General features: G+C 41.2%; 1 protein-coding gene across 1 annotated transcript; it reads right to left on the bottom strand.

Annotated features, from left to right (window-relative positions):
* Positions 1-1,483: 1,483 nt before the first annotated feature.
* Positions 1,484-2,450, bottom strand: LOC116837274 (olfactory receptor 5V1-like). The gene is given in 2 exon segments (XM_032801543.2): positions 1,484-1,613; positions 1,616-2,450. Coding segments are annotated over 2 exon segments (936 nt in total). The 3' UTR covers positions 1,484-1,512.
* Positions 2,451-13,716: the final 11,266 nt, after the last annotated feature.

Raw genomic sequence — 13,716 nt, 5'->3', positions numbered from 1 at the left:
ATGGATGGGTTGAGGACTTTTTCAGATTTCCTTAGGTACCCTAAAGACACAACCTCCAACCCTCCCTGATTCCTCCTTTAGCACTGCATTACTCCTAAAACTTATTCAGTCAAGAACAGGAGTACGAGAGAGTAAGAAGTATCCACCCTTTATGCTGCTATGTAGGGGCTGCTCAAATCTTAACTCTGAGTGCCCTGTGAGAGAAGGACTTTTGCTGCTACTGGATGTTTATCTTTGGGTAACAGGAAGGCTAATTAGCATCTGCAGTGCTGAGTACTGCCTATGAGCACCCTAAGCTCCCTTGGCTGTTTGTTTTGGGTGTATTGAAAAATTGGCAGTACGCATCTTTGTCAATAGTAATTCTTTTTCCAAGGCAGATCCCTTGCATTAGATTTAAGCCATTGGAACTCCATCAGGCTCCAAAGTGTTGTGTACTCTTGATTTACACTGGTGAAAATGAGAGAAGAATGAGCCTCATTGACTTTTGTGGCATTACTCCTGTTTCTAAATTAGAAATGATTGAAAAGTGAATCAACCCCATTGACCTATGGAATTACCACTGATTTAGACTGGAGTGGTAAGAAGAGAAACAGTCCCATTGATTTCAACTGAGTTGCTTTGCATTTACTCCAAAGTAATTGAGATCATGATCAGGGACTCAGGGCATAAATCCAATTGAAACCAATGTAGTTTTGTGCCAATGAAAAAGGTCTGCTTCATTTTGTTTCAGCCTCCCAGCATTTTGACAAAAGCAAGGCAAAGGGATCCCAAAAAGCCCAGAGAAAGAGAAGCTCTCTGATAATCTTTAGCCTAATAGCTTCAGGAATCCACTGAGTTGTAGGAGAACAGGTTCAATTCCCCCCTCACCTGAACATTGTTATTAGTGTCCCTCCAAATCTACACTAATGGAACTTCTAGAGTTGGCCAGGAATATTCCAACAAAAATTTCTGTCAGAAAACAGCTAGTTGTTAAATCCAAAACTGGGGAAGGATCAGTTTTGACACATCTCCTGATTCAAAACAAAATTGAAAAAAAAAAAGATTTAAAATTGTTAGAATGTCCCATTTTGATATTTTTAAAATGAAAAAATCTAATTTCTGGGTTCAAAATGATTTTTTAACTTAGAAAGTGTAGTTAATTTTTACAAAAAAAGTTTTTTAAAAAATTTAAGGTCAAAAAGAAAACAAAAATTGTTTATATTATCAAAATGAAATGTTTCAACTGGCACATTATTATTATTATTATTATTACTTCAAAATTGTTAGAATTTAACTTTTCCTCCTGATTCAGGATAGAATTTTTTAATGTTTTTTAATTAAAAAAAATAGGATGGGAAAAGCATTTCCCATCCATCTCTAGTAAATCCATTCAGTTTGGTGATATTACTTCAGAATTAACCTCATCTCTATGAGATCAAAAGCCTCAACTTAAGGAGTTTCATTATTGAAGACAAAGAATTGAACCAGAGATATTTACAATTAATCCATTTTCTTTATTCAACAGAACCTTCTTCACCTCATCATTCTCCAGAAGGCGCCCCTCACCTCCTTGTTCCTTAGACTGTAGATGATGGGGTTTAGCATGGGTGTGATGACGGAGTAGGACAGAGAGGAAACTTAGCTGTATTTGGTGAGTAGGATGACTTGGGCTTCAGATACATAATGCAAGCAGAGCCATAGGACAGCATCACCACCAGAAGGTGTGAGGAACAGGTGGAGAAGGACTTCCTCCTGCCCTCCCTCGATGGCAGCCTCAGGATGATGGAGATGATGCAGACGTAGAACATGAGGGTGAACATGAAGGGGAAGGTGACGACGAACAGAGCCATGATGAAGACAGCCATTTCACTGCAATAGGTGTCTCCACACGCCAGCTTCAGCAGTGGAGGGATGTCACAGAAGAAATGGTTAATCTCATGGGAATGGCAGAAGGCTAGGGTGAACACCATGACGGTCAGACCAAAGAATATGAGGAGTCCACTGAGCCAGGATCCGGCAGCCAGTCCTGTGCATACCTTCCTGCTCATAACCACTGGGTAGTGCAGAGGTTTGCATATTGCAACATAGCAATCATAGGCCATTGAGGCCAGGAGAATACACTCTGACCCAGCAAGGAAAAAAAAGAAAAAGTTTTGCACAGCACAGCCAATGAAGGAGATGGTCTGATCTCCTGGGAGAAGATTGGCCAATATTTTAGGGATGTTTACTGATGTGTAGCAGATCTCCAGAAAGGACAAGTTCCTGAGGAAGAAATACATGGGGATATGAAGGGCAGGGTCAGCCAATGAGAGGACAATGATGAAGAGATTTCCAGCCAGGGTGATCAAGTAGGCAGATAAAAACACCGAGAATAATAAATATTTCTGTCTAGGAAGAATGGAAAATCCCAGGAGAATGAATTTGGTTGGTACTGTGTGGTTTCCTGCTGCCGATCCTTTCACATACTCCATCCTACAGAAAAAAAAGGAGGAAGCGACCTCAATAGGGCAAAATGTTCAAAAACAGTGATCTTAATTCCGGTTCAGATTTCAAACACTTCCAAATCTGAATCCTTGGTTTTGATTCAGATTGTTTTTGACTCTCCTTGATTAGGTATTTTACTTGGCCCAGATATTCAGCTGGTGTGAATTGAATTGAATGAGGCCAGACTGACAGCTAAGCTGATTTACACCAATTTAGCATCTCTCTGATTAAATCAAAAGGAACTAGTGCTGATTTATGCCAGCTGGAGAGTGGGCCCTGCTGACTCCAATGGAGCTACTCTGATTTATAACAACTGTGAATCTGGTTCCATTGATGCCAATAGCGCTATGGCTGATTTTGCACCAGCTGGGGACTTGGCTTCTTTATTCCAGTTTAGAACAATTGAGGAGATGATCCTCTGTTCCTTCTATGTCTTGTAAAGGTCCTGGGGCAATTAAAGCTCTGAGTATATAATAGTAAACCCCCCTGCTTCAGGCAGTCAGGGAGGAGGAGGAAGAGAAGACTGGAGCTTGAAGGTGTGTTTTGAAAAGCCAGAGAGACCCTGCCCCAGCAGGGAGGGAAGCTTCCTCCTCCAGCATCTAAGGACAGAGGGTAACCCCACCCAAGGGGAAAGAGGGTAAGAACCCACAGCGGTTGAGAGGGGCTGGGGCTCAGAATGAGGAGCAAACCCAGACCCTTCCCCCTCTTCCCTGCTGCATCACCTTCTCAGGCCACTAGCAGGGACCTCGGTGCCCAAAGAGCAGGGGCAAGGGGTAGCATCTTAGCCCCCCTCCACATCAAGAAATGTGCAGGACACACCATATTAACTTTGGCCATCTTGTCACACACAGTTATTAAAAAAAAAAAAAGCTCAAGACTAAGTATGCACCAAATGCAAGAATCCCAACTTCACTGAGATGTGAGTCAGAGCAGGAGAGCTTGAGTAGTTGGGGAATTTCACAGAAGAACTGAGCCACCAATGTTCCTCCCTGGAAGGTTAACTGAAGTGTGTTACCGGAGGTGTGCAGTGCAGAATTGAGTATTCCACTGATACAGACACTGGCTGCCATTTGGACACCAGCTGCCCTGTTCACTATTCTCTCACCAGAGCAGAGATTGACAGATTGCAATGTATTCTCGTCATACACTATAATGGTGAGTAATGCTATAGCTGCTGAAGTGAAGAACATTGAAGAGAAAGTCTAGGGTGACACATCTAGAATAAGAAATCAACCTGGGTGTTTAAGATGGAGCTGGCCGAGGATTTGGGGGATACTGACAGAGAAGGAGAAGATAGTACAAATTCATTAGGAAAAGTACATGAGTGGGATGGTGGTCAAGGGCTTTCACTATGAAGAGGGGTCAAGGGATTAGACTGAGGAAGTGTAAAATCTGCATCTCCTAACATCAGAGAAGGAACTTGGTTATGGTGGTTTAGCTGGACATTTTCTCCCTCTTGCTAATCCAAAGGACTTGTCAGGATCAGTGACAGAGGGAAGACACTGCTTCCCTCTCAGGAGTCTACACTACCAGGAATTAAATCGATTAGATATGCAATTTCAGCTACGAGAATAGCGTAGCTGAAATCGAATATCTAAAATCGATTTACTCACCCGTCTTCACTGCGGGATCGATCCGTGCGGCTCGCTGTGTCGAATCCGGAAAGTCCGGTCGTCTAGCTGGAGTTCTGGAATCGATCTAACATGCCTCTGGGATCGAGATATCGCGTCCAGACCAGAGCGATATTTCGAAGAGACGATTTTTGCGATCCGGCGCGTAGTCTTTATCAGTATCTCTCTTGATTGGAATGTCAAGTAGCACAGAACTTGTAACTTCTTTTTACTAGGAATTGCCACTGTGCCTCTCCTCAGACACCTGTCAGGTGTGTTATCACACTAGTGTCAATTAACTTAGCACTCTTGTAGTCAATAGAGCTGCATCAGCTTACACCATCTGAGGATCTGACCCAAGATGTTGCTTATCATAATACATTAAAAAGTGGGACAAATTGCAAGCCAAACCCATCAGACCTAGCAAAGATGGCCCTCAGTTCTTGGCAGGGAATAGACTAAAGCTCTTAAAATACTAAAATGGAAACACACCCTGATTCCCACTTTCCAGGGAAATACGACACAGTCTGACCCCCATCATCCTGTGAATCTATACTTGTCTGTGAGAACATAAGCAAGGCAATACTGGGTCAGACGAATAATCCATTTAGCCCAGTGTGCTGACAGTAGCCAGTGCCAGATGCTTCAGAGGGAATGAGAAGAAACGGGGCAATTTTGAAGAGCCATTTCCTGTTGTCCTGTCCCAGCTTCTGGCAGTCAAAGGTTTAGAGACACCGGAGCATGGGTTGCATCCCTGACCCTCTGGGCTAACAGCCATTGATGGCCCTTATACTCCATGAACGTATCTTAGTCTTTTTTCCAACCCAGTTATATGTTCCACTCCCTGGCAAGGTTAACTTGAAGTGTGTTACGGGTGCGTGCAGAATTGAGTATTCCACTTGATACAGCACACTGGCTGCATTTGACACCAGTTGCCCTGTGTCACTATTTTCTCACAGAGCAGAGATTGACAGTTGGCAGATGTATTCGTCTATACACTATTATGGTGAGTATGCTATAGCTGCTGAGTGAAGAACATGAAGAAGAGTCTAGGTGACACTCTAGAATAAGAAGATCAACCTGGGTGTTTAAGATGGAGCTGGCCGAGGATTTGGGATACTGCAGAGAACGGAGAAGATGTACTAAATTCATTAGGAAAAGTACATGAGAGTGGAAGAGTGGGTCAAGGGCTTTCACTATAATGAAGAGAATGGACGTCCTCATCCAGAACCGATAAAGCACTTAGAAAACATGAGGAAGTGTTAAAATCTGCATCTCCTTAACTCAGAGAAGGAACTTGAGTTATGGATAGGGATTTAGATGAACAAATAATTATCATCCACTATATGCACAGGTTATTTTAGCTTAAAAGCTAAGAGAAGGCAGTAACTTTCGAGATCAGAAGTGACAGATGGGAAGACACTGCTATCCCCTCTCAGCCCTGTCGTACACTCACAGATATAAATCGATTTTTAGATATGCAATTCACTACTAGGATTAGCGTAGCTGAAATCGTAAATATACTAAAATCGGATTTACACACCCGCTCACTGCGTTGGATCGATCCAGTGCTGGCTCGCTGTTGATCGAAAATCCGGAAAGTCCGGTCGTCTAGCTGAGTTCTGGAATCAGTTAAGCATGCGTGCTGTGATCGAGATATGCGCGTTCCAGCCAGACGCGATATTTCGATCCCCGAGCATATCGATTTTAACGCCGCCGATCCGTGCGCGTAGTCTAGACGGAGCGAAGGGTCAGTAATCTCTCTTGTTGGATGTCGAAGACCCAGAACTTTATAACTTCTTTTTACTAAGGCATTGCCCTGTGCCTGTGCTCAGACACCTGTCAGTGTGATTTCAACACTAGTGTCAATTAACTTAGCGACTCTTGTAGTCTAATAAGGAGGCTGCGTCAGCTGGTAACCGCGATCTGAGGATGCTACCCGAGATGTGGCTTATCAAGTACGATTGAAAAGTGACATTGCGAGCAAACCCATCAGAGCCTAGCAAAATGTCGTGCGAGTGCTGGCAGGGAAGTAGACTAAAGCTCGTAAGATCATCTCTCTGCCCCTTAGAAATTCCCAACTTAATGTGTTTTTGGTATAAGCCCTGTCTGACTGTGAATATGAGGATGTTATAAAATTACCTGTTATTGATTTCCCTCACACAGAGTGTGTGTGGGTGTGGGGTGGTGGGCAGAGGGGACATACACAGACATGGACACACTGAGTGTCCAAATTTTATGGGCTTAGACATACAGACTCATTTCACTTGGAGAGAGGGAGATTTCTTGCATTTCCCTGATACCTAGAGGCTTCAGTCTCCTAGATGCTTCATAAGCACATAATGAGAGACAGCCTCTGTCACATAGGCTATATAATCTGAACACGCAATGGAAGGGAGGGGAAACTGAGGCACAGAGAGGAGAAGTGACTTGTGCTAGGTCACACAGCAGGTCAGTGGCCAAGACAGGACTAGATACCAGGTCTCCTGAGTTCCAGTCCTGTGCCCCTAGCCCTTGGTCACAGTCATTGCTTTATACGCTACTGCCTCTCTGTAACTGTGATCAGTTCAGTTTCTGGGAACATTTACGAAAGTACAATACAGACAGAATGTAACGTCTGCCTCTGGGCCTCTGATCCTGTGCTGTGCAGGGCTCCAGGGAGTGAGGGCCCGAAGGCCCTTAGTAATCGGTATTGATAAATATCCTTCCAACAACACCAAAGTTAGCCACCCACAGCTCGGCTGCAGAGAGCAACAGGTCTTAATATTTTTCCAGCAGGTCAGCCTCAGTATGAGGAGAGAACAGTTTCCCCTAATACAGTGGTGGATAGATTAGATAGATAGATAAATAGATAGATAAATAGATGACTGAAAGGAGTCTGGAGTTGGAGGAGAGAAGAGCTGAGAGGATTTCACAAGCACCAGCACAGTAAGTCTGCTGTTGCAATGAAATATATGTGGGGCTTCCAGAAGTGCCTTTTAAGGAAAAATTTGTAAATGGTTGTAAATGGACAATATGTATTTTTTCAGATTTTCAGTCTTATTTCAGTTTGGACATAGCTTATGCTGTATGGTGCAGTTGGTCTCAGGGTCAGGTGAAAAGCCAGCAGAAGGGAAGATAGTGGGGCTTGAAAGGAAATGGAAACCAGAGCAGGATTTCATATGTATCAATCTGTGATCCTCAGTGGTCCAGCAGTGATGTCCAGGCATGCACAATGGTGACCTATGGTCTGGGTGTATGATGAATCGATGATCCTCAGGGCTCATGAGCAAAGGACAGAGTCTCCAGAGTGAAGGGGAAGCCTGTCAAGTTTTCACTTGAGAATCTCACAGGAGTCTGCTCCCTGTTTGACACCCCCCCATCATTTTAAGGACCACAAAAGGGGGTGATGGGCAGACTAGCCCATCCGCTCATATGGGCCACCAATTAGAGCTAGTTTGGTTTATCTTCAATGAATTATAATGCAGTATTTAACTGCACAATCACATATTGCTTTTTCCACCGGACCCCTGGCTCATTCAGTGCACAGGATGGACTTAGTGAGCAACTATTCGGTACTTTGTTTTCTCCTTATTCTTCACTGTGTGCTCTCAGGCCTTATTCACTGCACACTGTTCTACCCTGCTCTGAAGACAAAATAATCCATCATATCTTGGGCTTTTCTATGGTGCTCATCACTATAATATCTGTGTGCTTCATAAAAGGGCAGAGCAAGAACCTGCATGTCCATTTCATGGGACAGGCTTTGATTTCAAAATTTATTTTCATTCCAAATTGTAATGAAAAATTTAATTTCAAACTTTCTCATGAATTTCTTTTTAAATTTGGGGGTCAGTTTGAACATTACATTTCAATATAATTGAAGCATTTTGTTTCAATGTTGACTATATTTTATGTTGTTTTAGATTATTTTTATTTTAGTTTATATTTTTTAAGAAAAATATATTTTATTTTAAAAAAATATTCCCCATGCCAAATGTCAAGTCCATGCTCCAAAGCAAAGTCTCACTGGAGCTTAACATGAGCAAAACAATATATTTTTCCCTGGTTCATTCTTGGAAATGTCTCAACTGTTTTGAGGCAGACACCTGGCATAGAAAATATCAGCCCCAATGATTGAAGTTTGGTAAAGTTATAAGCAACAGAAAGTAGGGCCTTGTAATGGGAAGTGTCAGGCAACATTAATAAGACCTAGCCTTATCAACCCACCTAGAATAACATCAATCAGTACCCAAATGCCAAATAATAACTTTATGCTCCCTAATGACTTTGAGAGGGGTATGCATTGATTGACCCTAAATGTGAGTGTTCCAGAATGAGAAATCATTAGTCCTTCTGTATGAGGTCCAAATGTCATTTATCTTCTTCCGAGTCAACTCAATTTTTAATTTCTTATGGAAAAAAAACAATGATGCTGAATCGTGCAGTTTGTACTCATGACAGACCATCATTGGGATCAATGGCAGTAAAATGCAGTACAAATAAAAAGAACTCGGCTACATGGTGTCCTGATCATCAGTGGATCTTCATCTTGCAGCAGTTCTACTACAAATGCTATTACTGCTAATAAAAAATATGTACAGTGTTGCCACATTTTTAAACAGAGATTCAGCATGGGGTAGTGATTATGAGGGTTGAAGTCAAGGCTCTTGGGTTCCAAGCGCTGATCTTGTAATTAGGGAAGTGTACAGAGGCAGGAGTCCTGTGTTCTCTTCCCAGCTCTGGGAGAGAAGTGGGGTGTAGTGAGTGGGAGACCAGTCAGAACTCTGGGGTTCTTTTATTCCATTATTAGTTGTGAGTGATGGGTCATGACTAGAACAGCCAACTGGGTTTCAAGACTCTTTCTGTGTTGTGTTCCTGACTCTATAGCTGGATCATCATGTGATTCTGAGCGAGACCTTTTACCTCTGAGGTAGATGCTACTCCCATTCACAGCAGTGTAAATGCAGAGTAATTCCACTGCTTTCAATGAAATTACTCCAGATTTACACTGGTGTGCCTGACAGCAGAATCTAGCTGTCTGGTCTGCAGTTTCCCTTCTGTAAAATGAAGATAAGATTTTCCTAACTTTATACATCTTTGATTGAAAAAGTTATACAAGGACCTACAAAGTAATTGGTCCTGATTATAATTTATTTCACATTGGTGTAAATCAAGAGTAATCCCATTCAGTCAATGAGATTATCCTCTCTCTCTCACTGAGCCTAATGTAATCAAGAGTAACTCCACTGGAGTCAATGGGTCTGATTCCTTCACCCTCATTCCCAGATTACATCAATCTTCATGAAATAAGGATCTGAGTTTAACTCAAGGGAATTATGGTGGTTTACACAGGAGGAGAGATATTTTACTAGTCTAATTACGACATTGTCTTAGTCATTGCCTCTACAGCATTTCGATGTACTAGAAGAAAATGTTCCCAAACCAAACCGTCTGACCACATTCTTCTCTATATCTCTACGTCAGATGGACATTATATTTGTACTTTTTATAATTACTGAGCACTAAGATAATCATCTTAATCACACTCCATAGCACTGACCACCTCTCACATTCCACATTTACTTCTTTGAGAAATCTGACCTGTCATAACTTGCTCAGCTTGTCAGCAGCCCCAATCAATGATTATTCCATAACCACACTAATATCAATTCTATCTGATGTGTCCCCAGTTTTTTCATTTTCTCTCTGATGGCAGACGCAAAACTTCATCACTTCTTCCTCATCTCATTGTAGTCGCTTATTTGTTTCACTTCATCTTGCCTACCTGAAACCACCTCTAGTTACATTGGTCTGATTCGTGGTGCTCTCTTCTACTCGTGATACCCCAAATTGAGCATCCATATCTATAGCAATGAAGCAAGTAATCCAAAGCTGCATTGAGGAGACTACTGGTGAGTATTTACCAGAATTAATTGTTACTCTGTAAATATCTGTTTCTTTGTTTCTCCGATCCATGTCAAGTCTTTCATACACACAATTAACAAGAAGTTACATTTGTACCTTGACGCATCCACATCATCCAGATTACCCACAGATACAACGCACTGGTCTATTTACACCCGCCATAATTCTGGCTTAAGTATATCAGTTAAATTGTGATGCTTTGTGAAGAAGAATTGGCATTCAATTTATTACAAAGCCAATCGCCTTAGGCGAAGACTTAGCTCAGAGCTGAGCATACCTGAACCAGGCGCTAAGTTCAATCCTGAGATCCACATAGATTGTACAAACTAGTATTGTCATCTAGTGAAGCACAGGCTGGCTGGCCAAGACCTTCAACTCTTTACAGTTCAGAGAACGGGTATTTCTCATAGATCATTACTGCTTTCCACTACATCCAATCGGTGTTAAACCCGAGTTACTTCCCTTATGTGGATTAAATCATGAGTGTGTCAAAGGAGCCAGATGGTGTAGATATAGTATATACTCTACCTCAGCAACCGATAAGTTACATTACTTGAGAGCTACAGTTTCACTACACTGGAGATCTGCCTCTTTGACTTCAATGGAACTACATCCTCTACAGCATTGGACTGAGCTATGAAGTCCAGCTGACGCAATTGACACAAACATGTAGTCTACATCCACATTTAATATCAAGAGCTCATCTATTTAGTATTAACCAAAATAATGCTAAGAGTACTTATCACAGTCATACATCACCACAGAGAGAGAATAAAGATCTCTAAAATGACTCTTCGTCTAGCTGAGAGGGTTTACCAGATTAACTGATGAAGACAATTCAGACTGAAAAAGCAACATTTTAACTTTATGTTATTGTTTTTATAAAATATAAGCACAATAACAAAACAAAACAACATATAAATACATCACAGATTGACAACACCACATACATACAATTCAATGTTCATCTCTAAACTTGTAAAACGGAAAACACAATCAAAACAAATAAAAAACCACTTACTCATTAGAATAATGCATCAATTATTAATGACTAATAATAAATATAAAGGAGTAATATTTCCCCTAACTCCTATATAAATCTGAACAGAAATGAAAATAGGAGCCCATTATGTTAGAGCTGGATACTTGTAATTGGGAATGAAATTGAAAGTGACTGCATTAGTTTTGAGGAGGAGAACGGCAACAGATAAATAAACTAAGACAGAGCATTTGCATTAGTTCAATGTCTGTGATCCTTGTCCTTTGCTGAAGGATGACTCCAGTACAGAAAAGGCATGCACATTCACACCTACAAATTCACCACCAGTGTGGTGTTCAAATTCCATCTTGTTCCCAATTTCAAGAGACGTAAGTCTGTCACACCCATACCAAAGGTCTGTACTTTTAGTCAAGTGCAGGACTCAAGCCTTATCTCGAGAGTATCTAGTCAACACAACGTTCAGCCAAAATGTAACCAGCATATGACTCAATTAACTCTATTTCTGCATAAGAACACTTTGCGCCACCACCGTGCTGCTGCAGTCTAGAGTAGGCCTATCAGGCAGTTACACTTAGTGTAGATTGAGACCAATTATGCCCAATATCTCAACATCCACGTTCCAACCCTAGCATGCTCATGACCTACATACATTGCATGATGTACATTCACCTATTCCCTGTACCCAATCCCAGCTACATGGAGATTGGCAGTCGGAGCCTGCATAGTGATTGTGGACCTGGAAGACCCATCTACTAATGTCCCAAAGTGCTTCTGAGGACCTGAGCCGGAACTGGAGCACAGTAACCGCTTTGGTCTCAACCGCCTGATGCTATGGTGCAGCTGGATCTACAGGAATACAGGGAATATGGCTGCGCCAAAGTCTGCCTCACAGCTTGTTCATGAATGTTTTACTGAATACACATTCTTTTTGACAGATAGCTCAGCGCTGCCGTATCACTATCGACACTCTAATCTACTATAGCAATCATGAACAGAAATAGAACAAACTCATTCCATGGATATCTATCTATCTATCTCATCTTCTATCTTAATCTATCATCTATCTATCCCCATACACATATCTATCCAGTGACGAATCAACGATCTTCATAAATAATTCAATCAAAAGAATCTCCTCTTTGCAATGGGACTTGTGTACATAAGCAATGCCAATTCTGTGTCTTTTAATAACATACTCTCAATTGCTATGTCATAATTTACACAGATCGTGATGGATCCAGCATGCATGGACTGATATTTTGCCACTTACACAATGGAATATACAAATACAACACAAGAATCCGAAGAGTCATGTTCTGTTGCCTGCTGATTCAAACCAAGCAGTTTTCCAAACCTTCGGAGTTAATCTGCTATGATCCATTAAGTATCTGCATTTCCAGTCAGCTATAAACACACACAACCGGTTGGATTACGTTAATTATTGCACCACTTTATTTAAACTGGTCACTCTTCGCTACAAGGACAAAACCCCAGAATTTGACATTAATCCAATACACTCGCCTGTTCAGTATTCCCGGTTGGTCCCTTTCTCCCTTCCACCTCCAACACAGCTAGCACGCAATCACCTCAGTCTCTCACACTCTCCAATTACAAGTAACCCACCTTCACACAATGTGCTCCTGTCCCCCATGCACTACAAAGAGATCCTTCCTTTTAACTCCTCCTCTTGAGCATTCGGGCATGACATCTACAACTCTCACCATTTAACGGTGTATTATAACACTAAGATACAAAATCGCTTATATGGCTATATTTTTACCATAAAATCCATACTCATCAACTCATCTTATGAATGTAGTGAATTTTGGAAAAATCTCTAGTCATTAAAGGGAATCAATACCTATGATATTCCAAAACCAGTTCTTCATCAGCTGTTCACCATTTCCATTCAATAGAAAATAATTATTTAGATGTTAAAATAATGTCCTTCTCCAAATTAAGTCTATAAATGGATTTATATAAATTCCAGTTATAGGAATGCATCTACCTCCCTCCTTCCTCCCTGAGAGAATAGAATATACCAATAATGATAATCACTGTGCCAACAATTACTACATCATTAGCTTATTTCTTTCAAAGTCTCTCACTTGCTCTTGCTGAATTAAATAGTCTACATCAAATTAGAGAGATTAAAACCAGTCTTATTTTACACAGAAGGCTTAAAATCCGGCAACGATTTGGGATTCCGATTTGTACTATATTACCTAGCATTTCACATGTCTGTTTAAGTGTTCTCCTCAGTACTCTTATACACACACCTGTTTGAATATTCAAAAAGCATTAGCCATGCCATTTGGGTCACTCATCTGTATATACCTTAGACTTCCCACCCTGAGAAAAATCCAACTTTGCTTCTAATGACATCCTACATCATTAAGATGTTTACGATCTCTCTTAATTAATTCTTTTACCCTATAACCTGCTCTAACTACCGTTTAAATCATTTACCATTAAATCGATTTAAACAGGTCCCCGTCCAACTAACACGCTCTTTATATACATTATAAAGAGCTTCTTTATATCGTTTCTACTCCTCTCCGACTAGAATATGCTAGATTATATAATACTATCAATTAGAGTTATGTGAGAATCGATGTTTGCGCCTACAGACCGGTATCCCAATCACCACTGTCCCATCTACACAATCTGGAATCAAGCGACTGCAGTAGACAGGAAAGCACCGCAAACTTTTGAATACATTTTCCTCGTCTTGGC

The sequence above is a fragment of the Chelonoidis abingdonii genome, chromosome 13 (genome assembly GCF_003597395.2).
Source record: "Chelonoidis abingdonii isolate Lonesome George chromosome 13, CheloAbing_2.0, whole genome shotgun sequence".
In the NCBI taxonomy this organism is placed as follows: Eukaryota; Metazoa; Chordata; order Testudines; family Testudinidae; genus Chelonoidis; species Chelonoidis abingdonii.
Note: the sequence above shows the minus strand (reverse complement) of the source record. Positions and strands in the feature narration are given on the sequence as shown.